The sequence below is a fragment of the Arctopsyche grandis genome, chromosome 9 (assembly GCF_051622035.1).
Source record: "Arctopsyche grandis isolate Sample6627 chromosome 9, ASM5162203v2, whole genome shotgun sequence".
NCBI classification, from domain to species: Eukaryota; Metazoa; Arthropoda; class Insecta; order Trichoptera; family Hydropsychidae; genus Arctopsyche; species Arctopsyche grandis.
The window spans coordinates 19,259,057-19,286,269 of record NC_135363.1 but is presented as its reverse complement, the minus strand read 5'-3'; the positions used below and the strand labels follow the sequence as shown (position 1 = coordinate 19,286,269).

The 27,213-nt window shown below is 33.4% G+C and overlaps 1 protein-coding gene across 1 annotated transcript in view; it reads left to right on the top strand.

Annotated features, from left to right (window-relative positions):
* The window catches only part of LOC143917299 (uncharacterized), a 143,834-nt gene extending 116,897 nt beyond the window's left edge, over nt 1-26,937 (top strand). Inside the window, exons 2-10 of the mRNA XM_077438783.1 lie at nt 24,458-24,631; nt 24,703-24,862; nt 24,956-25,263; nt 25,336-25,557; nt 25,644-25,781; nt 26,002-26,131; nt 26,207-26,325; nt 26,413-26,582; nt 26,656-26,937. Coding sequence (XP_077294909.1) covers nt 24,458-24,631; nt 24,703-24,862; nt 24,956-25,263; nt 25,336-25,557; nt 25,644-25,781; nt 26,002-26,131; nt 26,207-26,325; nt 26,413-26,582; nt 26,656-26,937 — 1,703 coding nt within the window. The remainder of the gene's footprint in view (nt 1-24,457; nt 24,632-24,702; nt 24,863-24,955; nt 25,264-25,335; nt 25,558-25,643; nt 25,782-26,001; nt 26,132-26,206; nt 26,326-26,412; nt 26,583-26,655) is intronic.
* Nucleotides 26,938-27,213: the final 276 nt, after the last annotated feature.

The window sequence follows — 27,213 nt, the reverse complement described above, 5'->3', positions numbered from 1 at the left end:
CATAGCTAAGGGCTCTACTTCTAAGGTGATTAACTTAATATTGTATTACATCTTTATACTTCATTTTCGATAATTGCACTAACGACTTTCTTATTAAATATCCGCATACACATCTGATAAATTGCTCCGGCGTTTACGAGGTTTAATATATTCATACGTGTATGATTTTAGCATAATCTGTTTAGTATTCAAGTTCTTAATTGAGACCCGCTTCTAATATAATCCTTTCTGCGCAAGTGCCACGCATAGAATTTTACAACTCGATTACTCGTGTGTGTGCTCGTTCAACGGGAAAATTCTCGATAGGACAAGCTCGTCGTAACCGAACGCACAAGAGGTAATTTTTATAATAACTCAATTTTGACTACATCGACCGGAGATTGGAATTATCCGATTAAGCGAGCTGCGATTTGAATCGGAGCAAAGTTTTGAAACTTTGAAATGCTTATTCATATTAACATGATATTGTAATAATAATGTGAAACTTAAAATAGTCAGCATAAAATACCAATAAGCTTAAAATCAAAGTTTTATAAGACGTAACTTATTTTTTTCAGTTTATCAGTAAATACCTTGTCCGCTCTACGACTAGTGTGGAAATGCTATTTTTGCAAGCCACTGTCTGAAATATTTCAGTTGTTCTTTCAAGTATAAGATTTCCCTGTATTTGATGCAGAATCTGGTACTTTTCAGGATATCGCATGACATTAAAAAAAAAAGTTTTTGTAAAAAATAAGGTTGAAGTTGAAGGCAGTGATAAGAGACGATCCCGTCAGTTCTTTGATTTGGTCTGACCATCTCTTGAGAAGCCGTCCTCTCGCTTGCCTTCTCTCCAGCATTCCGGTGACAACCAGCCTCTCCATATTTTTCCTGGAAATTTTGACCAGAGTTGGAAAGAACCCACATTCTAAATGTCGTGGAGAATCTCTCTGGAATTGAAACTGGAAATGTTCGTGCGTCTTGTGATCCATGGGATGCACAGCATCCGTCTTCAACACCAAATTTTGAAGGCATACCCCCTTTCTGCTTTTTTCGGGGTTCATGTCTTGACTCCATACAATACAATGGGGAACCCCAGAGATCGCACCAGACGGATTTTCGTTCTTCTCATAATAGAGTGGTTCTTTCATGTTTCTATCAGACTGACCATGGCCGATTTCCGATTGGCAGCCTCCTTTCTTCGAGATCAAGGTCCCTAAAGATAAAGTCATCGACTTCCTCACAGTCTTATAAAGCGTTGGACTTTATGAGAGTCTCAAATCTGTCAAATCTATCAACAATCATGAAGATTGCATATAAGGAAATAGCTCAACCAGCAACATAAATCAGTGGTTAGCCTAGAATCCTATCAACTGAGGAGTGATGGATTCAATCCCTGGCCCAGTGTTGCTGGCCAGACCTTGGATATATGTATGTATGTACATATGTATAATATGAGAGTTTGCCAATTTATCTGATTTCATTGTTGAAACGTTTCTTACTAAATGGGACCCTAATTTGTCATTATTATTTAAATTTCATTTCAAATTTATAATAATATTACAAATTAATATATTTTTATTTTCAAAAATCAATACAACAGAGACTTGACAGGTAGCTCCAAAGCATCAATGTGGTTATAATACAAATATAAGTACATATACAAGAATAACAAAAATAATAAAAATAAATAAAAATTATTTTAAAAAGCAAGAAATATGTATATTAAAAAAATAAAAAATAATAATAATAGAGATAACTATATCATGCTATGTAGGATGTGTTCGACCAACTCAACATAAATGGCATTAAAGAGATCTAAGGAATGTGCCAGTAAGTTAAGTAGTTGAACAGCACTCGAGAGGGAGGAGTTCATGAGCACGTTTGTTTTAGCCCTAGTAGGCAACAAGATATCATGCTTTCGTAAAACCCTATTACGGGCCAAAAACTATAATACATACGTATTATTTGTCTATGTGTCGCTTTGGGGTGACTCGTGATGGCTCCATGGAAAATATAACTTATTTAAATTAAATAAATATATAATTGTTCTTCACTAGCACTTGTCTTTTCGGTTTGAAGCTGCGAGGTATTGACAGTGTTCGTGCATCTACTTGATTATACGCATTTGTGTAGATGTACAATACATACATATAAATCAACCGAACTTCTTTTTATAGTAGATAAGCCAATTTATCAGTCTATCTGGTCGAATTATCCATATTTCCCGTTATCAAAGCTCCATCTGTTACGAATATATCATTTACCTTTCTATTATTCACCATTCACGTTCTGCTGCGATAACGATCAAAATGAAGGTCTAGGTAAGTGTCTGAGCTAATAGTAGCCGTGGGTCAGAAGCAGTTCGTCTAACTTTTAATGAGTGTGAATATGTCATTTTTATTATCACCTACGGATGATTTACTGAAATCGCCGCAGTTGATAGTTTCACTCTGGCGTCCCGTATAATCTTCGAGTGATGAATTATTATCATCGAGCGATTCGATTAAAAAATAATGATAGTCGAACGTGAAATTACAATACATCACGAGCGGAACGCGAACATGTAGATACAATGAGTAATAAAAAAAAATGAGATCCAGTATTATTTCAGTGCACGCATATTGAAAAAAAAATGTAAAATCGGATACGTGTGAACGCAGCTTTATGAGTATGCGAGAATGCAAATGAAACAGATAGTGAGACAAAATATAATTAAGATTATTTTTAAATTGCAACTGTACTGTAGTTTAATTTTGGCAATAGCCAAAGGCGCCTAAATTTAATATGTATTGAATTCTAAAATGTCATCGAAACAAATCGACCATAGAAAACTGCAATTTGTTTCTGTGACATTTCACTCATTTGCAATCGATTTTTGCGTATCCAATTTGAATATTAATCTGAAAAATGATTTATCAGAATGTCTATCTGTCGGATTGTATTATTTTAAACATATGTATCAAATCTAATTCTATTTTTTGTATCAAACTATTATTTTTAGAATATCAAGTGCCAAAAGAAGATTTTTATTGCGGCCCTCATCAATATTCTGGCATTTTGAAAAATTGATTCGTTTCACTAAAATAATATTACACCATTAACTTGAGGATATGTGCTAAATTAAAACGTCAAAATCATTTTGATGATACGTACTATGGGCTTATAAAGGTTGTACCTATGTACATATGTGTGTTCATATGTACAAATATTTCACAACGTACCATATGAATACATAGGTGTATAAAAAATAAATATCTAATTCAATTTTTGATTTAAAAAATTGAATATAATAATAAATAACGACCTTATCCGCCATATTTAATCATCAAACTCAAACTGTTTCCTTTGTTGTTTCCCATACATATTTTATGGTGTGTGTTTTTCGTCGTGTTTTTGCATTCGACACTCTCTACGAATGACATTACACATTCTGCTTTTTCTTTTTTCTGCTTATTCGTAGACTTGCGACCGTCTTCTATTGATATATGGCAAATTTATCCCCGGTTTCGATAAGGAACAGGATAAGAAATGCATTTTATGACATCCTATATTCCCTTCCTATCCGCGTTTTTATTTCACTCTCACGAAACTTTGTATGAATCGGAACTTCTAAAAGGTTTATTTCTAATAGCACACTATAAATATACAAAAAAAGATTCATATCCTGTTCAGACAATGACCTAATTGATTGCGTATAAATAATTTGAAAATATTATACATAATTCCATATATTCGGTTTAATATTTGAAATTCGTCTCGATTCAGAATTGTCCCAATAGAAGACACCCGAAGTTAATTTAATGTATGCAAATCGCCGTTTCTAAAACTGAAGTATGTTATTATAATACCATGTAATGTAAGAACGAATAATCGGAGTGAGAGTTATATTGCATTATCATATGAATGAAAACGACTATGTTCACAATCACCTTGTGCTCGTCTTTGTCATCATGCAAACCTAATTTTCATAGTCATGAACGTGTGCAAAGTCTACTTATGTTATACATACGTGCATTGTGTTGTATTAAATTTGAATTTTTGAATACATTTTGTGACGTGTAAGCTCGTTCTGGTGTTATTTTTATACATCGTACCCACTTGGATTTCAATCTGTTGTGCAATCCGTCGGATTGATTGTCGCAATGCCCAGACCACAACGATAATAAGGACGAAGGAAGGAAGTGGCTAAGTTTATAAGTATTTCGACAATTTCGAATTATGGTTATTTGGTAATATAAAAAGTTTCCTTTTGAATCTTCGCTCGACGTACCGAGAGTTTTCCGCAAAGAATGCCAGAAATCCCTATACAAATAAATTCGAGCAACTTTGAGCGAAAGATTTACTACTTTTTTTCATTGAATTTATAATAATTTATTTATTAATGAAATGTAGCATTTGGAAAACATCTTTTCGGATAAAAATATTCTAACTAATATAGACCAATATATCTAAAGAATTGATCGCCCGTGTCGTGCTTATCTATCATTGCTGCCGTTTGACTTATGATATTATCATTTGGATTTGGAAGACTTTTTCCAATTTTTATTTCCAAGACTTTATATACCACCTCCTCAACATCGTAACAAGCTCATTTTACATTTTTTGACACAATAACGTGCTTTAAAATAGGCCGAATTTCATTACAAATATTTTCCGCATGTTAGTGGGCAAATAAAATCATTTTACATTTTATACATAAATACAACTTTAAACTATTACAATACCTTAAGAAATCATATTGCAATTAATTCTTCACAATCTCTGCTGAAAATTTAAATCACTGAGGATATAAAATTACGAATAAAATTGTCATATGATAAACTTCCTTACGTTTAACAATAACATTCATCTGAGAGGTCATACTCTCAGACTCCAAAAATATATTTATTTCAATATAATTAGACAATCCTTCTTTTCAAATGGAGTGGATGAAATTTGGAATAATCTATCTAATGAATTAGTAATCACTACTAACTTTAACCTTTTTAAAAATAAACTTGACGATTTCCGTAAAATACATGGGTTTTTGTAATTCTTTCTTTTTACTTTTTAGTTAAGTTTATCTATTGTATTTTCCCTTGTTTATTTTATTTTTGCCTATTTTTTGAGTTGCTAATATTTTCTTTTCGGTTTTCTTTGGTTTTGATTTTTTTTATCTTACTTCATGTTTGTAATTTGTGTGTATTATCAAACCTCTTGCTATCAAACCATCGGCTTTGCTGAGTTTCCCAATTACCTATTCTGAAATAAATAAAAAATATATATTCAACCTACTTAGCTTAGTGGTTAGGTTAATTAATGAATAATTAATTAATTAATTAATTAATCCATTCAGACATCTATGGATTTAGACTTGTACATGAATGCGCAGAAGGCTTTGCGCCTGTCGCAGATATAGAACCTGCAAATAGCCAATAATTCGCAGATATAGTATTGGCAAATAGCCAATAATTCGCAAATATAGTACCTGCAAATAGCCACAACCTTAAGGAATAGCCAGGGATCGAGTCTAACCAGCAGTATTAAGGATTAACCCGGGAGCGAACCCAATAACCTCTTGGTGCTAAACATAAACCCAACCACTGAGCCATACTTCTGGCTAATATATGCTTGTATACGTACTGAATTCGCGATAAAAATTTTAATTTTTACGGATTAACGGTTTTTACCGATGAAAATTTTTGACGAATACCGGTAAACCGGTATACCGGTATTACAATCCTAATTATATAATAATAGTTATTGTACCATAGGTGTCGTACAGAGGCAACCTGTCATGACACATGGTAGCAACGTATGTATCATAAAATATTATGATGATAAATTCTATATGGGAATCGTTTAAAAAATTCTGCAATAATAGCATAAATTTCGAATAGATACGACAAAGCGTAGACATAGCGTGCAATTATTTTTTTATTGAGTAAGCAGGTAATCTTTTATTTATTTTATATACTTTTATACGGGCCGTTAAACTATAGCAAACAACATTAATCTTTCATAACTTTCATATCACATTCGCTGCCGCAGCATTTTATAGCATCGATACAGCACACTGTCGTCAAAAAAAAAAATTACAATAATATTTTCTATAAAGCTAAAATTTTAAACGACATACGCCACTTATCCAATCGCATAATTCAACTTGATATATGACAGATATAGCGGTTGAGTTGCGATCAAACATCACCAACAGTGTGCGAAGGGAATAGCCTGAAGGTTTTCGAAAAAAAATATGCATAACATAGAATGATATATGTATGTATGCTTCGATCATTTTTCTTAAAATACATATCTGCACGCGCTACGTTTGCGCAATGGGCCGTATATGCATATTTGCGAATGCAACTCGATCCAGTTAAGGCACACCCTTATGCAAAGAATTGCAATACCAAACATATAATATGTAATTACCCGTACATAGTTCCAAATATATACACAAATACATAAATGGTATTAGGCTCTCCCTAGTACGAAACTAAGAAGTGTTTTTAGACGGAACTCGGACACCGTACGGATAGGACGCTGAACCGGTTCGGTTTTAAACCTTTTTCCTATGATGCGTTATAACTCATATAGTGGCTTGTTATTTTTTCAGTAAACCGTCAATATGGTTGTGTTTATTCGTGTGTATAAATAAATGTGATTTTACATGCCGTTAATAATAAAAAAATATATAAATAGAGTCGAGTCGAAAATGTGCAATTTTTTGTGAATGAAAATCATTTAAAATATATCTGTGAATGTTATCGTGATTTATATATAAAATTATGTGAAATTATACTATTTTTGTGCTAGTGATTAGTTCAAAGATACCCGTACAAAAGTTTTATGTTTTGTTGTTTTCATTTTCCGTACGTTGTGTAGTACGAAAGAAAAGTTTTACTTTTAAAGAATATCAAATCTAATTATAGTGGTATACGAAACTTTAAATATACAGCACAGTTTTTGATTTAATGATATCATTAGTAGAATACATCTCGTAGACTTTTTGGTTAATATTTACAACAGCAAAAACATAATAAATTGTACACATAATGGTTTTCAGAATCCATTTTTTTATTATTAGAATTTTCCAGTAAATAAAGAACGTGCTGTAATCTAATTATGTCCAATTTGCAATCGACGTCAACGAAATTATCGTATTATTTTCACGAGTATGCAATAAAATTGTTCGTGGTCCGATACAGATTGCTCTGAAAATAATTTTCCGGAAATATTCGCATAAAATACATTTTATAAGGCGCTGATGATTTTTCTTGTTGTTCCCGAATTCGCAATATAAACCAGTTAAACAAACAAAAGCTATTTTAACCTTTTTAACTGACTTCAAAATAGACGTCAAACTTTACATTCCGTTTCATACATACATCGGTTCAAATACTTAACAAGTAGAAATCGACCGTTGGAAATTAATTAAAACTTTAACGTTTCACACAACTTATTTTCGAACCCCACATAATACACTCAAACGTGTCAAATTTGCGAACACCCGTTACGGATAAGATGTAATAAACTGGAAAAGCGTAAAACGGTTGGCGAACATTAAAAGTAGAGGCGCCGACGCGTCAATTTCAAAGCGAGAAGAAAATGGGGAAAACTTTAGCCATGAAAATTTCAATAAAAGCCCATTAAACGCGACACCCGATTTTCTCAGACGATCGTGATTGATCTGACGGAAGAAATAAATTCAAAATAAAAAAACAAACCGTCTCAAATATAAAACACCACTTATCTCGTTTATAACATACGCTACGTTAACATTGATTATTTTTTTTATGTGACAACTTATTAACAATTATTTTAGAATTTATGTGTGCAATCAACGACGACACCAGTACATTGTAAAGTATCGGTTTTAGAATGATTTCAATCTAAATAGGCAGGTCTAGAACTTGTTCGCCTAGAGCGCTGAAATTCTTGCTCCTGCCCCATTTCATAACACATAAACAATAATTATTAGTAATATATTCTGTATGTCGCTTTGTCGCTTAGTACTTACATATGCTTAAAATACTAATCGACAATATGCTAATGTCGAACGTCGGCAAAATGCGAAATTGCGATTTTCAAACGCTCAGATCAAAGACAATCTCGCGTAGTCAAAATTTAGTGTATAATATAATATGTACATAAAAGCTTCTGTATAGTATAAAATTCTTTTGTTAATAGAATATAAAAGAATGCCAAAATTTTATCTGAATATTTCACTTTCATTTGATTATCTAAGATGATTATGTTTACATTGAAAGTTTTCATAAAATGGCTTATCTAAATTGCAAACGAGTATAGAAATATCATACATTTTTCTGAAAGCTTTTTATACTCCCAAAAATAACTCGATTTTCTCCAAGCTTTTACTTAATGTTCCTGAAGAATATAACTAAAGCCTTAAATGAAAAAAAGAACAAAGGCTTCATAAATAAATTCTGAAAAGTATATCAAAATGATTTGATTGCTTACATTTCGTATATAAAAATTCGATTTTAAATATTTTTTTAACCACGAAAGAATTGAACGCTGCTATTTACTCAATTGTGTGTAGCAAATTGCAAGCGTATTTGGCCTACTGTTATTTCGAACGCGCCATTAATTTATAAGGGCTATTTATTTGTAAATACAAAACAATAGCAATAATGCACTCATTCGCAAACAATTTCTGACCTTGTGTTGGCGACTTTTCTCGAAAATCTGATATGATTTACATCGCACATTTTTCACCTCGGAAAATTTCGCTTTTCACTATTTTTTCGCCCCGCATACCGAAAGCTCGCAGATAAGCTTCGTTTTTGCGCACTCTCGACGTACCCCGTTCTCTTACTCCTTTCACTCCGTATGAAATTAGCTGGAAAGATAAAAATTGCCTCTAATATCCGCACATCGTTTACTGCGTGTATTTTATTAAAAAATAAACTCAAACTCTCCCCTTTTATGTGTCTCTTTACTATCAAAAGTATGGTCATTCCGATGTACGGTGATTGATGAACCGAACACGTAGGGTCATAACCATGACAGGACACAAACAGTGTTCTCACACCAGTCTCTAAGCTCCAGGTTTTGATCTCTGATTGTCACATTTGCAACAATGGGATAAATTAGTGGATGCTTCATGGCGATAAGACAATAGAGCAGTGGGATTTGGCAAAAAATCCTTCGCAATTGTATGCCTTATCGTAGTACATCTGATCCATGTTATTAAAGCAATTTACGCCACGTATGGCAGCAATCATCAACCATTTATATTCAATTAATCAGGCTCTTGTTCTGACGTAGAACCTCATATGAAATGAAAATAGGTCAATTTAAAATTGCTATTAATGTGAGACTATATGACTTTCATCAAAATATGTCATTTTAGCCTGCTTATATTTCATAAAATCTACATATTATTTCGGAGTTGTTTGTGTTTAAAATAAAGATAGATGCCTAAGGAAGCTCTTAACAACTTTTATATTCAAAATAATGACGGAAACATTAAGAAAATGGCGATTTTCTGAAAAGATCGCTTCCGCCATTCAAATGCCCGTTCTGAGGTGACTCACTTATTTATGGAAGTTTTTGTCAAAATAGCCACTTTGAATTCTCATCAATCAGTCAAAACTAATCATAATCAACACAAACAAACGGTGTTGAAATAGATAGCTATTCATCGTGTATTTCTATTTGCTATTGTAAACATTCTTTTAATTTAATAAATTAATATGCCAACACCCATGCGATGATATTTCATCGGGTACAACGCTATTATTATACATATATAATGATAATTCGAGCACTTTGATGTTAAGATGTTTTCTTCAGATCCTTAGAGCGATCTAAATACATAATGAACTCCGACCCACAGTTTGTTATGTTGACGTAAGCCCGATGGCCGTTTACCCCATTACGAGCATTCCAACTCACTTTAGCCAGATAATAATACAATATTATCGTGTAAACACGCAACCGGAAGTCGCCCCCTTACCGTCGCGAACTTTTCAGCAACTTAGCAGCCTTGGAGATTATCACAATCGTTCGCAAACGGCGAAAGTTCGCATATCCGGTCGTCGCAAATACGCAGCTTATTGACCGAGCGAAGCTTTCGCTCGTAAAAACCACTCCAAGCCGCAATTAAATTTACAACCGGGTATTGTTTAAGTTGTTGAACCATCGATCATCGCGAAGCCGTGTTATTTGTCGGCAACCGTATTCGAATTAAACGGGTGCAGACCATCGCTCATTTTCGACGTGTTGAAGTGTGATATGAAAATTCAGAGACTTCAATTTGTTTACACAAATTTTGGGACTTCCTAATTATGCCATTTATTAAAAATGCAGATCATACTGCAGAAATTAAACTTCCTTATTCAAAAACTCCTACACATACACACACACATCTATGGGAAAAGAGATAAGTATAAAGAAGGGTCCTCGTTTCGTGTGAAATATGTACATAAATATTGTAAATGACAAGTAATATCAGTTAAAAAATTGGTCATTTATATACAGAATACGTGGGTATGTTAAGGGTAGTTGATATAGAGAATAAAGAGATTGAAATGGCAATTGGCGGATGTCGTAGCTCTAATAACAGACGATAGATGGAATGGTATCCGAGATAGTCTTAACGGGTGTAAATAAGGCCGCAGGGGAGATGGTTGGATGAAATTAGAAACATATGTATGTATGTTGGATGAAATGGATGAGAGTTGCTCGAAACAGATGGAATGGAAGCATGATACAGAGGCCTTCATTTAGAAGTAGATATTAAATGGCTGGAAATGATGTTAATTGGCTATAAATAATGATAAGCAACGCGAATCCTTAAAGACTTCAGCTGAAATTTTCATATCATATACAAATTTTTGCTAATTAAAAAATTGCGTTCATAGTATTTCAGAAATTGATTAAAATTATTCGTATGTATAAAGGTGTAAAAACATATATTAGGCACTTAAAGCTTAAATTACGAACAAATAAGAACAATAATGCATAATAAATTTAAGAAATATTGGATGTAAAAAAATATAAAATACTCCATTTGATTCAAATACAAATATATCTACTTAAATCATATGATTAAGTTTATTGTTTATTTATTTATTTTAAGACAAACAATATATGTCTATAATATTGGCACCAAAAAAAATTCTTAAGATTAATAACAACAATGAAAAAAATAAAATAAAAACAAATAAGAAAAGCATTGAATAATGTTAGACATGGGACATATTTACATGTGTATTACAAAGATAAAATATGAAATAAATAAAATTATTATTATATAAAATTTAAAATGATCAATGTATGTATATTATGTGTAAAAATATAAAAGCAATTTATGTTTATCTAAGCACAATACCAGAACTTTCTGATCATACTTCGAATCTATGATAAAATATCATGTTCTTTTTAACATAACATGTCCATTTTTTAATTAAATCCGATGAAAAAGCTTGACAAGTGCTCGTTTTGTTAGACAATTCGGTTCGCCATATTCGCTACCACACTATATTATACATTCAGAGATTCTCAATATTTATTTATACACAACAATTTAATTTTAAGCAAACATTAATACCTGTCGACCAGTTTTGTATTATAACATATGTATATGTATATCTAAAGTGAATGTTAGAGCTTCTTGTAATATCCAGTAAATTATACGTTACGCAAAATTTCGCCCCCGCGAAACTGTAATGAAACGGTTTTTTTTATTTTTTGTTTAGTTGGTACACATCTACATACACATGGTAGTTCAATAAATTTATATGGAACTTGATTGCCACTTAGCAGCCGTTCAAACAGAAAACTTGCTATACATATTAGGTACATTATACTCGTACGTACGTGATACAAGTAATCGAAAACTGGAATGTGTGTTTTTCATTATATAAATCAACATCAACGGCTTGGCCCATCTTCTCTTCTCTTTTTTCTTATCTTGTATGACGTGACTTACGTAAACTTTTTATCCGTATAATAATTTCACACAAAGTTGTGATAAAAATGTATATGTATGTACATTTAAGATACTATCACGTTTTCAGATTGTAGTGTAAAAGTTTACCTCAGCTTTCGACCCGTATAAAACACCAGGGGGGTTAAAATGAAGGTCAAAATAGACACATATCTTGCTTTTAATAAAGTGTTATTTATTTCATGTAAAAAAAAGAATTTCATTTTTGAAGTAGTAGGCAGGAATTACTAGCTTTAAGAAGACGTATCACGTCTTTATCTCACATGTTTAATCTTCAAAAGAATAATCTTTGAATATACGAATCATGAATAAACCGTTAACGAGCATTATATTATAGTTTCAACCCGACAGATTATAGACAGGTTAATTTGGTCGACATTAATACCTATGGAGAGAGACTTTATTTGCGATAATCATCTTATTGATAGTTATTTCGACGCAATCGTGATGTACTTTATTTTTTTTACGCATTTTATATCTAAGATGAGTCTCAAGAAACACGACTTCTGAAAACAATTTTAATAAACACAAAAAAAATATTCATATAAAAGTAATTAACATTTTAGCAATCTGTATTACGGACCCGTTCAATTATATGGCTCACGACATTTGCGACTCTGAACTCGAAACGTTTTTAATTTTCCGCTTCGTCATGGTTTAATCAGGTGCTGGATCTGAAATGGGATTGTTCAGAATCATTCAAAAAATGAAATTGTGATCGTAATTCAACCGTTACGAACCATGTGTGATAATGAATAGTGACGATGCGGTGAAACGCATAAGATGCACTCTCCCGATTCGGCATGCTTTCGACAACACCAGCTCGACGAGGAGTTGCTGCAGGCCGAAGATTCTGGCCTGGCCACCAGCGGAGATGTCCACTCTTGCGATCTGGACTATCAGGAGTTGGATTTTCCCGGTTTCGTTCAACAAGAATCGCCGCCGATTGAAAAACCGCGAATTTTCGTCCCACCCAAACCAAAGGTCATGAATCATATTATATAAAAAGTATTTTTTTAATTTTTACTATCGAATATCATTAATTAGATCATTAGAGTGATGATATAACCACGTGTTTCGTATTTAATAATATTCATTCGAATGTACATACATATGTATATAGAGATGTGTCTTAATGTATATTTTAATCAAGGAATGGCCCTTTGTTTTGATTACGAAATAATGTGTTTTGTTGGAATATATTGTTATTATGATAAACGAGCTGTTGTAATATAATATTTTAGCACCTATAAATAACCGACAATGATTGTGATCTTCTATGTATTTTTTTGCTTTTTTTCCTTCGATATTTATTCACGTAACAAGTTCAACGACCTGGAAAGATTCTATCGAATTTGTGACGAATTCGTATAAAAATTCAAGTTTTGTTTTTGCCCTAATACGAAACTATCCGCTGTTTAATGCATTTATTTACGTTATACAAATATTTATTCCGTTGAAATATTGTGTGTATTAAATAATAACTAGTAGCGGTCTTGCGGACTTGTTTTGTATTGAATTTTCCGGCATTCTTACTCGAATAAATGGAATTCTAAATAGGGTAATGGAAGAATGCGAAACGTAGTTATCAGATCGGATAAAATATCAAAGGAACAAATTGCGCTTTGAACGGAGACAAAAACGTGACGTAACTTACGCACTCGTCGCATATTAAGAGAGAGCTTTCGTTTCCGAATCTCTTGCCATCACGGTTGACCTAATAGGATCGCCTTTCCCGGGAACGGCTCTCCCGGCACGATAATACGGGAAATAAAATAAAACGGGAATGCGAGCGGCCATTGTGTGCGCCTCTGACCCAGATTTATTAAGTTATTTTTTTTCGGGGGCAGTTCTTCCATTTTATTCGAGAACATTTTTTATTAGACACCTACTCTCCCCTCTCGCTGCCTCATTCCAATTCTCGCAATTTTCCTTAAACCACTATACGTTGAATGAAAATAAATCAAATTGCATCTAAAAAGAGAAACAAGAATACTTTCACTACTGTAGTAAATATTTTATTCAATGTTGGTTCGAATATACAATATAAAAATTCAAATCGTACTATACAAGCCTCAGAGGCGGCACATGGTCTCATAAAAACCTTGTTTTATATTTTACATTACATTGAATCTTTTCATAAGGTAAATATTATACATCAATAGTTTTTTTTTTCTGATAATTGTCGCTATTACTCAATAATTGAAAATAATGAAAAATTTATCTGCTCAAAAATACTTGAAGAGGTTATAAATATTCATACATACATATGTATGTATGAATGTATATAAAACAAAAAAAATGTCATTAAGCAGTTCATATATATGTAGGTATATACATATATGTATATATATATATACATATAATAATATCAAGAAATAATAAAAATCAAAAACAAATATCTATAATAATTATAATAACATTTTTCTATCAAAATGTGATGATTTTTTCTTTAATGGACTAATAGTCCATGGGAATCATTATTAATTATGAATTGAGCCGTTATATTTGAAAGTGGCGGAAGTCCAATTTTCAATTCTAAGAGCATTATTTCTGTTTGACTTAATTCACAAATTGTGAAAAAGGAAAAGCATATCTCGAAAAAGCAAAATAGACGTATTGCAGTCCACCGGTGATTTTAAATATTTATTATTAAATGCCAAACAAATATATTTAATTTCTTGCGAAACATTTCTTCAAATGAAGAAAAGTAGACTTATGCCACTTTCAAATATAACGGATCAATTAATTATTTACATACATATATTGATCTTGTCACGAAAATGCTGACTAAAGGCGCGGAAATCGTACGGCACGGACTGCTTAGGTCGATTCCAGCTGCGAATGGGCGTGTCTTATATCGTTGTTAATTCGTACGATCTCATTACTTCGACAAGTTTCTCCTACATTTCTTCAAATATAGGAATCGCCATTATCTATACAAGGAAAATATATCACCGAAAACACTCCAGGGGGTGAGTTTTGGCGTGGTATACATCAGACGTGCTACCATTTTTTCACACGTGTAAAACTATCTACAAAAACACGGCCACATACCACTTTGTGTGTCTGCACCCTAAAGCTCCAAACAACCATTGATTCACACGCCATTGTGTATGTACATACATATGTATATATGTGCATACATCAGATGACATTGCGGGTTTACTAACAGTACTGTAACGTGGACGTGTGGAGGTGTATGAAAGACGCAGTGAGTAGTGGTAGATGTAGTTTAATGTTGATCCGTCGACCACCCAGCTCCGAATGAAGCACGAATATTTATACAAAGCATGATCTCTCGCAAAGATAGATCATTGGCTGACTCATCGAGATCTTATTGACTGTTACATACATATGTATGTGTACCAAGCTCATACGTCGAGGTCTTTTTGACGCGATCGCGCGATAGAGGCTATCAGTGCTTAAGACAAGTGGTCTAAAATCAGTGATTACCTAATCTTCAAGTTACAGTACCATATAATTACTACGTTTATGATATATTTTTTCAACGTTTTTTTTAATATAAATACTGTAAATTTTAACTGTAGTTGAATCTAATGGTGTATAGATCAATTGTTGGCTAGAGCCTTTGCCGTGGACGTATAGTCGTTGAACCAAAAGTCAGTGGAACTTTTGTCGCGGAACCAAATTGATATACAAATTTAATAAGCTCAATTTAGAATATAACCAAAATAAATCCGTTACCCCAAGGGCTCTTTCTACGCTTAGTGTCACCATTTATGGTCAAATTGAGAAGGCAGGAATTTCCCGATATGTTATGACCAGAATATATTGTCATTTCCTATAAAATACATACATATTTTTTTCAATATTGGTCTTACGGAAAATTATTTTTTAATTTTGTCCCCGATCCTTTTATCGAATATTATTATATTATCGAAACACAGTCGTATTGCGATCACTCTGAGAACAATAGTAAATTCGAATGAACAGGTTTGCCAGAGATCAACTTCAAGTCATTCCACCGAGTGCAACAACACAATCAAACAACACTACTATCCTGAGGGTGGATGGGGATGGGTCACATTAACCACTGGAACCATGGCTGTGACTTTAGCATATGGTCTCCACACGGCAGTCGGAATTTGGATCATCGAAATAGCCAGAAGACATCCTTCGGAAGCATCGTCAGCCAACATTGTACGAGCAGGTTAGGACACGTGGATATGAACGTGAAATCATCATATAAAAAATAACAATTATAATAAATATCTATATGCGATTGATAGCACTGCGTTTTGATTTTCTACGCTCGCAGTGTGGGAAGTGTTCACTATTTATTTCTTTCGATTTATTTTATGGACAACTTAATTGAGATTCTCTAATTAAGATTATAATCTATATCGCTCTTCATTAAAACCACCTATCGTTTCATTCATGTGTTGGTATTAGATAGCGTTAACTATTTATTGTAATTTATTATTCACGCTTTGCATCTATTGATTACAGTCGTCGTCAATCGCAAAGATCACTTTAACTTGTGTCTCTCAAAAGCCAAACAACTAGCGCTAAAAATAATACGAAAAATATAGTATATTGTATAAATATGTATGTCTATGTACATATATCATCATCTACAGCCATTCACAATCCACTGCTGGATTAAAAACTCTCCAACACGCTTCCATTCGCAAATTATGCGCAACTCTAATCCATCTCACCTCACACATTTTTCTAATTTCGTCTACCCATCTTCCTTGCGACCTTCATTTCGCCTTTTTACATTCTCTCAGGTAACATTCTAGCACTTATTTTGTCCATTCTTCTAGCTACGTGACCCGCCCATTGCCATTTCAATATCTATACTCCCTCCGCTATATCCACTCCCCTTGTCATACTTCTCACCCACGTATTCCGTTTTCAATCTCTCCAGTTCCATATTTATTTGAGTGCATTGGACATTGTTTGAGATCTTGACGTTCATTGTCCATGTTTCACATCCATTCACCATCACAGACAAAATACATTGATCTAAGATCTTTTTCTTCGGGTAAAGTAGCATTTCTTATTTTAAAACGGTGTTCATTCGCCCAAATGGACTCCATCATAATTTCATACGTTTCTATGTACATACATATTATGTATATGTATATGAAATCTCAAAATTGGGAAATTATATTCAAAATATTCGATTTAGCTTCTATAAGTTACAAATATACAATTCTCTCATATGCATTGTTAAAACTTTCAACAGGACATTGCGAAAAGCTGGGGCTAATCTTTGTGCTCATTATTATAGCGCTAAATCTCTTTAATAATGTAGCCACGATTAAAATCAAAAAGCGCCGAACAATATAAATGCAAATGAATGTGGGATATTCATATTAAACTTTGCAAAATAAATTGTTTCGAGTGGGGCATTATGAAAATGGTCCTTTCGAATCAAAGCATACATTATTTCAATCAGGCCTGGATCTGCTTAAAGAGTAAATGGGGCGACTTCCCATTAGGATTTGATTAAATACACACTCGAAGTAGATTCAAATGCAGACATCTCTCGTTTAATTTTCGCAAATTTTTCGACTCTGCTAGGGATACGTTCTTTACTAAGTTGCCATTTTAGAAAATAGTAGATTGTTATGGTATCGATATCAACATAAAGCTTTAAAAGGCAAATAGTATACATACATGTTACAGTCGAAGTGTAATTTCCGTTGTAATATATTCCAACTGGCGATTTAGGTCATTCATATTCGAATACAATTAAACTAGTAAATTATATCTCTACAAGTGGAAATACACTTTCAACAACGTGCGCCAGTTGTAATATAACAGTTGAGTTTTGATGTGCTTACGAATGCTCTAGAATTCAATAATGCTTTAATATTTAATAGGTATTGCAAATAATAGCAATGAGTACCGTATTACGACAGCTCTAAGAATGTGTTCAAAACAAAAATGTGACTTTCCAACGAAATTTACAAGTCGAGTGACATTTTCACGAAGACCTAACCTCTCCATTTTAACTGGTACCAACTTAGAGTTCAAGTGTATTTGCAGTTGTAATATATTTTGACCAGTTGGAATATAATTTGCCATATGAATCAACTTGTGTAAGTTAGATGGAATATATTTCTACTAGTCAAAATATATTACAATTGAAAATACACTTCAACTATAACGGTAGTTTGTACCAAGATAGATTTTTTTTATATATCAGGAAGACCTAACAGGTAACCCTAATGCGCCTTCCTGGCCAGAAACATTGTACATTTGATACAAGTATTATTATACAAAGTAAATACATATCAATTAACATCCACGGAGACATCAATGGTCAAATTTGTAAGTTTACAGTATTTTTTTAAAACAATTCAGCGAAATTCACAATGACATTTATGGTCAAATATGTAAATTTGCAGCATTTTATACAATTCAGCGAAGTTCGAGATTGCTGAAAACTCGTGATTTGCGAGAAAATGGATAAGGTTGCCAATTTTTTAGAACCGTTTCAATGAAAATCAGATAAAATGGCAAACTCTGAAAGAAAATGATCGACCTATAGTCACAAATCCAAGATCTGGCCAGCAAAAACCAGTGGGATTTGAACCCTTGACCACTTTGTTCAAAGCATAATATGCTAACCATTAGTCTATTCCAACTAGTATATTACAACTGGAAGATACACTTTAACTGTAACATATATGTATATTTATAAAAATGACAAGCATTCAATAGAACAAGGCATACATTTTCAATTGAGAAAATGTACATGCTAATACATTAACTCTTTCCATTTTATTACAGCAGTTTCGTACACAGTTGAAAGTTATTTCGCAGCTATAAATTATCAGTATTTGCTTGGCTAATGTTGTTCTTCACGGTGCAAAATGTGTTCTCTACTTCCGGTATGAAATGTCTTCTCGTTCCATGTGCACTCACCTTAAATAATGCAATCGATATTCAACCCGATAAAACTGTACTACGTTATGTATGTATATGTACATCAACACAGAATCGGTGTGAGTAATCGAATTGCGTAAAATGTATGCATTTCGACACTCGAACATCAAAATGATGGTTACCATGATGACAAATTGAATTTTTATTGAGCGAATCTGTGGGACGATGGCATTTATGATACGCACACATTGAATTAAACAGTACTAGACAATGGTACGACCCATTTCCTATTATACGACACGTTCTATGTACATATACAATGTGGCCATCATTCGACTTTTTATCACGCATAAAGCCCCAATTACAGTGTCTCGAATGCGACACTCTCTCTAGTGGAGTTGCCAAGTCTTTGATCTTTCAGTTTATTGTAGACGAATTTTATCGATTAAACAAATTTATGTGTAATGATGCTTCTATAGATCGACTGATATATCTTGTCGTCTGGTGGCGCTTCGGTCGTTATGTGTGAAGATAATGTTGGCCACATTGACATGTCATGGCTGCGGCTATAAAGTGATTTTGTGCCATAAAACTTTTGATGTTGAATATTATAGATAAAAATGATCAAATTTTGCTATTTTTAGTGATATATTGGTTGAAAAATCAATTTTTTAAACACCGGAATCACCGAATTTCACCATTTCAGTTCCGAATCCCGATTACTGTTCCGGATCCGGATCCGAATTCCTGTTTCAGTTCCGGTTATTGTTTCAATTCCGATTTTTTCAGTCCCGTTTACTGTTCCGGATTCCTTTTTCAGTTTCGGTTTCCGATCCCTTTTTCAGTTCCGGATCCCGATTCTTTTTTCAGTTCCGGTTCTCTATTCCTTTTTCTATTCCGTATCCCAATTACTGTTTCAGTTCCGGATCCCGATTACTGTTTCAGTTCCAGTTCCCGACTTTTATATAAATTCCGGATCCGGATTCCTGTTTCAGTTCCGGTTCCCGACTTTTGCTTCAATTCCGGATCTGGTTTCCTGTTTCTGTTCCGGATCCCGATTACTATTTCAGTTCCGGATCCCAATTATTGTTTCAGTTCCGGATCCCGATTCCTTTTTCAGTTCTAGATCCTGATCCCTTTTTCATTTCCGGTTCTGGATTCCTTTTTGTGTTGGATACGGACTCCATTTTCAGGACTGTTTCAGTTCTGATTCCCGATTTCTGTTTTAGTTCCGACTCCGATTAATTATTACTATATGTACGTATTGTAACTTTATTTTCAATCATTTATCAATTTGTTTCCGAAACCACCCGTTGAAATTTCAACGGGCACAACACTAGTACTAAATAAAGACAAATGTTTGCTTAGTTGTTTATATCAAAACCACCAAATTTTATACATATGTATATAAAATTTCCCATGATACTCATTGGACCTTAATACAAAATTTTCAGAAAAGTTTTTTTTAAACTTTAGCGACAATTCAGTTATATGAAACTTGAACTACTTTCAACTATTATTATTTTATTTATACGAAATAAAAATATAAAGTGGTTGGGACACCAGACTAGACCTCCTATCAGCACATACATATGCTAAGCCTATGTATGTATGATACTACATATACAAGTAGCTACGGAGCCACACAAAACGTCACAATAATTCATAGTATAATAGTCGAGCATTTCAATACAAACCCAAAATTGCGAATTTAACGGTTACTTTTCACGAGTGTACGGGGGGGGGGGTGGGATCGTTGGGTCCATTTCACATTTTTGCCATTCGCCACGATATAATGGTCAGAATGTGTATGTATGTACGTATAGCACACATCCGACAGCGTATTGAATACGTCTAGTAATAATTTCCTGCGAGTTTTTCTTTAACAAATTTAAATTGAACCGGTTGCAACACACCGGCCATTTCGACACGGGCTCGACCCCCAATTCGAGAAGCCATCTGCGTAGAAGTCCATCAATTCCGAGAGTTGTGATTAGCGGAAACTGTCCGACGGACCAATATGGGCGTGCACGTTTTAATTAAGCATTTGCCAATGAAACGTCTTCGCTCATTATGTCGATCCATTGTATTAATATTACGCTGCGGGCCCACTCAAGTGGATACGTACATCTTAATTAATTGTTTATCGACGATCTCGGACGATAGCATCTCTCGCGTGTAGGATATGAAGATGTCAGATGAGAGCGATAGATTCCTCTTAACCCCTTCCGGTCGTCGTCCACTGTGCATTATAATCAAGCTCATTATTGCTATCGTTGGAATCGCCTATTTATTGGGTATTGAATGCGATCACGATCTGTCGATCAGAAGCGAAAAAGCCATTGATGTTGAAGGTTTATAAATAGTTTTATAATTAGCGTGGTGGTCATCAGATGATCAGTAATGAGCCAATCTGGTCATTAACTATCGGAAACTAGTTTCAAACCAATTCATTAATTTGCTACAGCTGTCGATCAATTACTTCTTTCGCATATTATGCTAAAGTGACACTTTTGTATCAAAGATTATAAAAACTTCTTATTTTTCTTATACATAAGTCACAAGTACTAGATTTACCCACGCAAGTAAATATACGTCACTTATGTATGTGAGGTCAATTTTAAACAAGTCTATATTTCATCACTCAAAATTCAAAACAAAAAAATCTTTAAAAACGAGTAAACCTAATTGGAAACCATCTAAATATATGCTCTACATGAGTCTTTAACTTGCCTTACTGTGCTAAAAAAAATCTGCTAGCCACTGTGCTGGACTCCAAGCGTCCAGTTGTACATAAATGTGTGTTTTAAGTTTAAATATGCGAGGCTAATTATTGTATAAATATATAAATTATTATTATAAAATTTAATAAAAAAACAAATGAAGATTTTTTTTTAATGGTTTTCATTTAATTTTTATTTATCTAGCGAAGCCGGGTAGCACCACTAGTTAGCTATAAAAATCATTTTTATCAAGTATTTAACGTGGAATAAGTATAAAATAAGTGCAAGAAATGAAAAAATGACGGGTGAAGCACAACCTTCATTTCAAGGTGGATATCATTCTCACACTGACCGTTGAGCGCGGCGGGTCCTGAATTCCCCCTCTCTCTCGCATCTGTGAGGCACGTGTACAAGGAGCTTCCCGCGAAAATAATTATTTCTGTTGATATTGATCAATGTTTTTATTTCGTAATGGCATAATTCGAATCATAGAGATTTTAATGAGGAATACGTAAAATATGAAGACCCTGAATTCAGTATATTTGGAGAAATAAAAAAATATATACGTATGTAAGTCCTGGTCACTCGCTATCCATCACAACGTGGCAAGTGATAACTTACTTGGTTACTGCTGATAAATGTTTGCTTATACCAGTACAGCTCAAGTTCGTAAACAATAGTACGAAAAATATGCTTTAAAAAATTATATATGGAAACATTCATATATTCCTTAATGTGTTTGTGACGTATACGTGAGAGCAGTAACCGCCACGATATATTCATATTATACAGCAGTACATGTCACCGAAAAGTATCAAGCAGAACCGGTTTTCTTTAGCCACTGTGGAAATATTCATAGATGACGTGACGTCATTGTGGCGAGTGCACCCGTACTGTTGAAAGTGTTGGCATGTGCATATGAATATTTTCGGAAACTTCATATTGTTACAATATTAACCAATTGATACAATATTTCGTCGTATCGCTGCACTTTGTAATGATAATGTAAGCCGATTTTATCTTCCACTCAACCAAAACAAGTATGATCGTGCCGAAAACTGACGGTGCTGTATAGTATGAGTAGAAGTAGTATTTTTCCATGGATTATCGTGCCGAACTGTTGATGTGCAGTGCTGGATAATATAAACAGACCTTTAATTGTATCTCTCAAGCCAGTATAGCGTATCGGGAATCTAGCTCTTCATCTTGTCCCTTCTACGCCAACAACCACGTTCGAATACATCTGTCCATGGTCTCAAAATATCAAATCAGTCTTCTATCGATGTAAATTATCCAAGTAGGGCATTACTGCTGAAATCTAAATATTCCGTGTGTTCGTTCTGAAGTGAAAGCTAATTGACGTTTGGTATATGTATAATTGACACTTTTCCATACCTGCTTGTAAAATACATGTAATAAGTTTGATTTTAATGGCACAATTTGAGAAACTGCGTCGTATATGATGTTGTCATACATCCTGTCCCTTGATATAATATGTACGTTCATAAATCTGTATAATGTCAATCATGCTTAACTTCTTACACTCCTTTTCGATTTAGTCAGTTAACTGCTAACTACGTAGAATGTTTTCTATAATACACGCCTTTGAAACTATACAATTAAATTTTATTTAATATGAGTAATATATTATATGTATATTGTACATATGTATGTACATACATATACACACTTGAGGAATGAAAACGGTCCATATTTTTTGAAATCTTATCATTAGTTAAGTCTTCAAATTGTATACCTTCACTTTCGGTTAAATGTATGCCTATCTCTTGCGTTTCTTATTTTTATTTTTATCAAAATTTAATCAATCTACGTGTGAACATTTACATATATGATATTTTCTACTTTGATCCCAAGTAAGACGTATAGATTTTTTGTCCCCAATTAAATGGACAACTTGTCGAAAGCAGGAAGCAATATTTTTCCTTATGTGAAATTATCTAAATTGTTGTTGTAGGAACATCTAATAAATAATCGTTAGGTGATTTAGAGATGTTTGTAGATTAAGTTTGACACAATTGTGGCCATTTACTACTTACGGGTCACACATTATTTATCTCGGCTCGTATCCGGCGGCTATGCACTCTAACGACATCCATTCACAGACTTTTTATTCATATAATGGATACAAATTAATATAATATATATTATATAATATTGAATTATGATTTTTTTTATCAAATTATGGATTTAAACTCAAGCTCGACTCGTATTTATTAATCGCACTGAAGTATGTACTTGAGATTCAAACATCATTCCTCTCGGTAATTATTGCATTTTTGTGCAGCATTTTTTTATCTGCCATATCGAAGCTATGTGCAAGAAACGTGCTGGAATTCTTAATCGCCATTTTATGATAGTCGTGAGCTTATATAGGTATATGCATGCTTTATGATATCAAATTCGCCATACATACGTTTAATATTAAAATATTCTCATATATGATAGTTTGATATTATATCTAGAACGTGAACAATAAATAATGAAGGCAACCTTTAATAATATTTTTTTACCGATACTAATACTTTATTTATTACAATCCATATATGAATGTGAGAAACGAAAATTTAAACGTTGCCCTGAGAGAAAATTTCACAACGTATCATAGATATAATACTTAGTCTATTTATCTTCTCACTTTGAACATAAATACTATACAGAAATATATTTTACTGTTCATTGTCGATGCATAAGTAAAATATTAAGCTAGTGTGAATTTTTTAAAACTGAAACTTATTATTATGGACTGAACTTCCCATTCATAATGAGTGTACTTCCCGGAAATTTCGGCACATCGAATACATCCGACTGAGAAGTTGTAGTAAAGAGTATGTACATGCTCTGCTATTTGGGATTGTAATCTAATATCAAGATCAACGTATAACCACTATTTTTTTTTTATTTTCAGGATGGCTTGGTGCACTTTCGACAGCAGTGGCTCTCTTCATCTCTCCTGTAACGATAGCATGTTGTCTTCGGAAATCAACAAGAGTAACTGCTGTAATGGGTGGACTGGTGGCTGCTCTGGGATGCCTCTTCACTTCGTTTGCATCTCAGTTCCACCAATTATTCTTCAGCTACGGTAAACAACCTTCCGCATCCTTCACGAGTATACTCTGTAGAGATTTCAATAGGATTTGTAATTGGTTTCAGGTGTCGTAGTCGGTGTTGGAGTAGGTCTAGCAAGGGACTGTGCCACTCTAATGGTGGCTCAATACTTCAAAAGAAGAAGAGAGATGGTTGAAGTATTTGTAGTGTCTGGCAGTGGTCTGGGTATTGCTGTGATGAGTGCTTTCATCAAAGGTGCTATAACGTAAGTTCAGCTCATACTTTCATACTCTATGTATGTACATATATGTACTCAAAATAAATATATGTATATATGTATATTTATATTTGTTTTCAGTGCTAAAGGTTGGAGGTTGGGTTTGCAAGCAGTTACTGGGGTAGTTTTCCTCACATTTATCCTCGGGACATTTTATAGATCTGCATCTTTATATCATCCACAAAGAAGAGCCATATTACATTTGAAGAATCAAAATAAAATAAAGCGAAAAATCAAGGACAAGACCAAAGTTGATGAAAGTCCACCTTTCTTCGATTTCCAAACTTTAAAATCGAAAACAGTCAGGATACTTCTACTATCTACTGGCATAACAGCGCTTGGTATCAACACGCCTATATTTTACTTAGCACATCAAGCTGAAGAAGAAGGTATACATATTAATTAATATTTAATCTATTATATCTTATTATACTTTTCTAGCACTGTTTTATCGTTCAAAGGTTTCGGCGATGCGATCGTTTTGTTGCAAGTTTATCTAGGACTCGCTTGGACTACTGGGTGTGCTGCTTTTGGTCTTTTGATTGTGAAGTCCTCTTCTGATGCTAGAATCGCTCGTCAGTACTTGTGTCAAGCTGCTGTTTTCATGTGTGGTCTTTCAATTCTGGCGTTCTCTCTAGTTCAAGCTGATTACTATGCTTACGTCATATTTGCTTGGGTCTACGGTGCTTCATTTACTTCATTAGAAATACTTGTGTATTTAATTTTGAAATATGCTTTAATATACCTACATGTCACGAATAAATTTCAGGAATTTTTTGTGGCGGATATCACTATTCACTTAAAATGTATACCTATGAACGAGTACGATCAAGAAACTTTGCGCGCACATGGGGCTTTGTCCAATGTTCTCAAGCTATTCCAATTGCTATTGGTGTACCAATAACAGGTATTTTTGTACTAATAAAATATTTAATTAAAAAAATATACAGCCATCATTACTGATGTGATTGCTATCTCCCTAAAATACGTCTCAGATATTTTCTTGAATGACTCTGCACCTATTATACTTCCTTTCTCATCTTGAATAAAATATTTAGGTCTATTTTTCCCATCTACTATATTTAAATACATATTATATTTATGTATATTGATTATTTTTGTTTAAGGTTACATAAACGTAGGATTTGGTGGAAAAGCAGGATATTACTTCAGTTCTACTTGCGTTATAATTGGAAGCCTTGCACTCTTCTTCATCGATCTTCATAGAAGAAACATATCAAGACATAAACATACAAAGTTCAAATACTTTTGCTTACATATTGAATATAACATTTATTAATTTTCTAATGACATTTATGGTTTTAATTTCAGGAGTAATGGAAGCAAAGTAATTTGTGAATCTAGGAGATGTCCTCAGAGACACCCTTCTTTCAGTAGGGAAGCAGATCGTGAACCATCTTTACCTGCAAATGCTGCAGCGGCTGCAATTGGTACTTACATACATTCATATAATACATATGTATTGCAAATTTTTTTATACTTTTATTCCATAACAAAAATAACTTAACCATTTACAGTTCTTGGAACAGATATTGGTATCCCTAGTGGTGCTGAAGCCCATTCAGCTCCTGAAATGAAAGCAGAATTGACATGCATTTCAGAAGAAGGCTTAGCCGATATGGATTTGCCAGATAATTTACTCGATGATCTCGATTATATAGGAGATTGTATCACCAGCTGCAATAAAGTAAAATTATTTTATGATTCATTCAACACTAATTTATAATACTATATAATAAAAATAAATAATTGTATTCTAGGTTGAAAATTATCTGATGCTAAGTGAATATGAAAATAATTTAGTGGCTGAAATGCCCATGATTTTGGATCGAAAGGGAAGAAAATGGTCAATTGCAAGAGGTAGTGCTCGAACTGTAGGCATCGGTGGAGTCGCTCTTACAGCAGATCAACAAATTGAAAATGAGGATATTTCACAATTACCATCACTAAACAATTATGGTAGAAATTCTAAATGGAAACTCACGCCACAACACACTGCCAACAGCAGACTTATAACAGTCATTGATGAAGCATCAGTATAGTTAGCTATGTTTACATACATACATATACATATAATGACTGTGTAGTGTTTGTGTAGTATGATATTGTCAAATTTGTTTAAATGATAAGATTTCTCTCTTTAAAATCATCACTAATGTTATCTAGTCACTTAAAAAAGGAAACCTAATCATAAGATCATTATAGCAAACGTCAAATCTAGTGTAGGGACTCAAATTAGCCAAAAAAGTTAAATGCTGTACTGGCCTAGCAGTTTACTACTGCTCATGCTAAAAAGTGAGTGTTATCATCCACACACT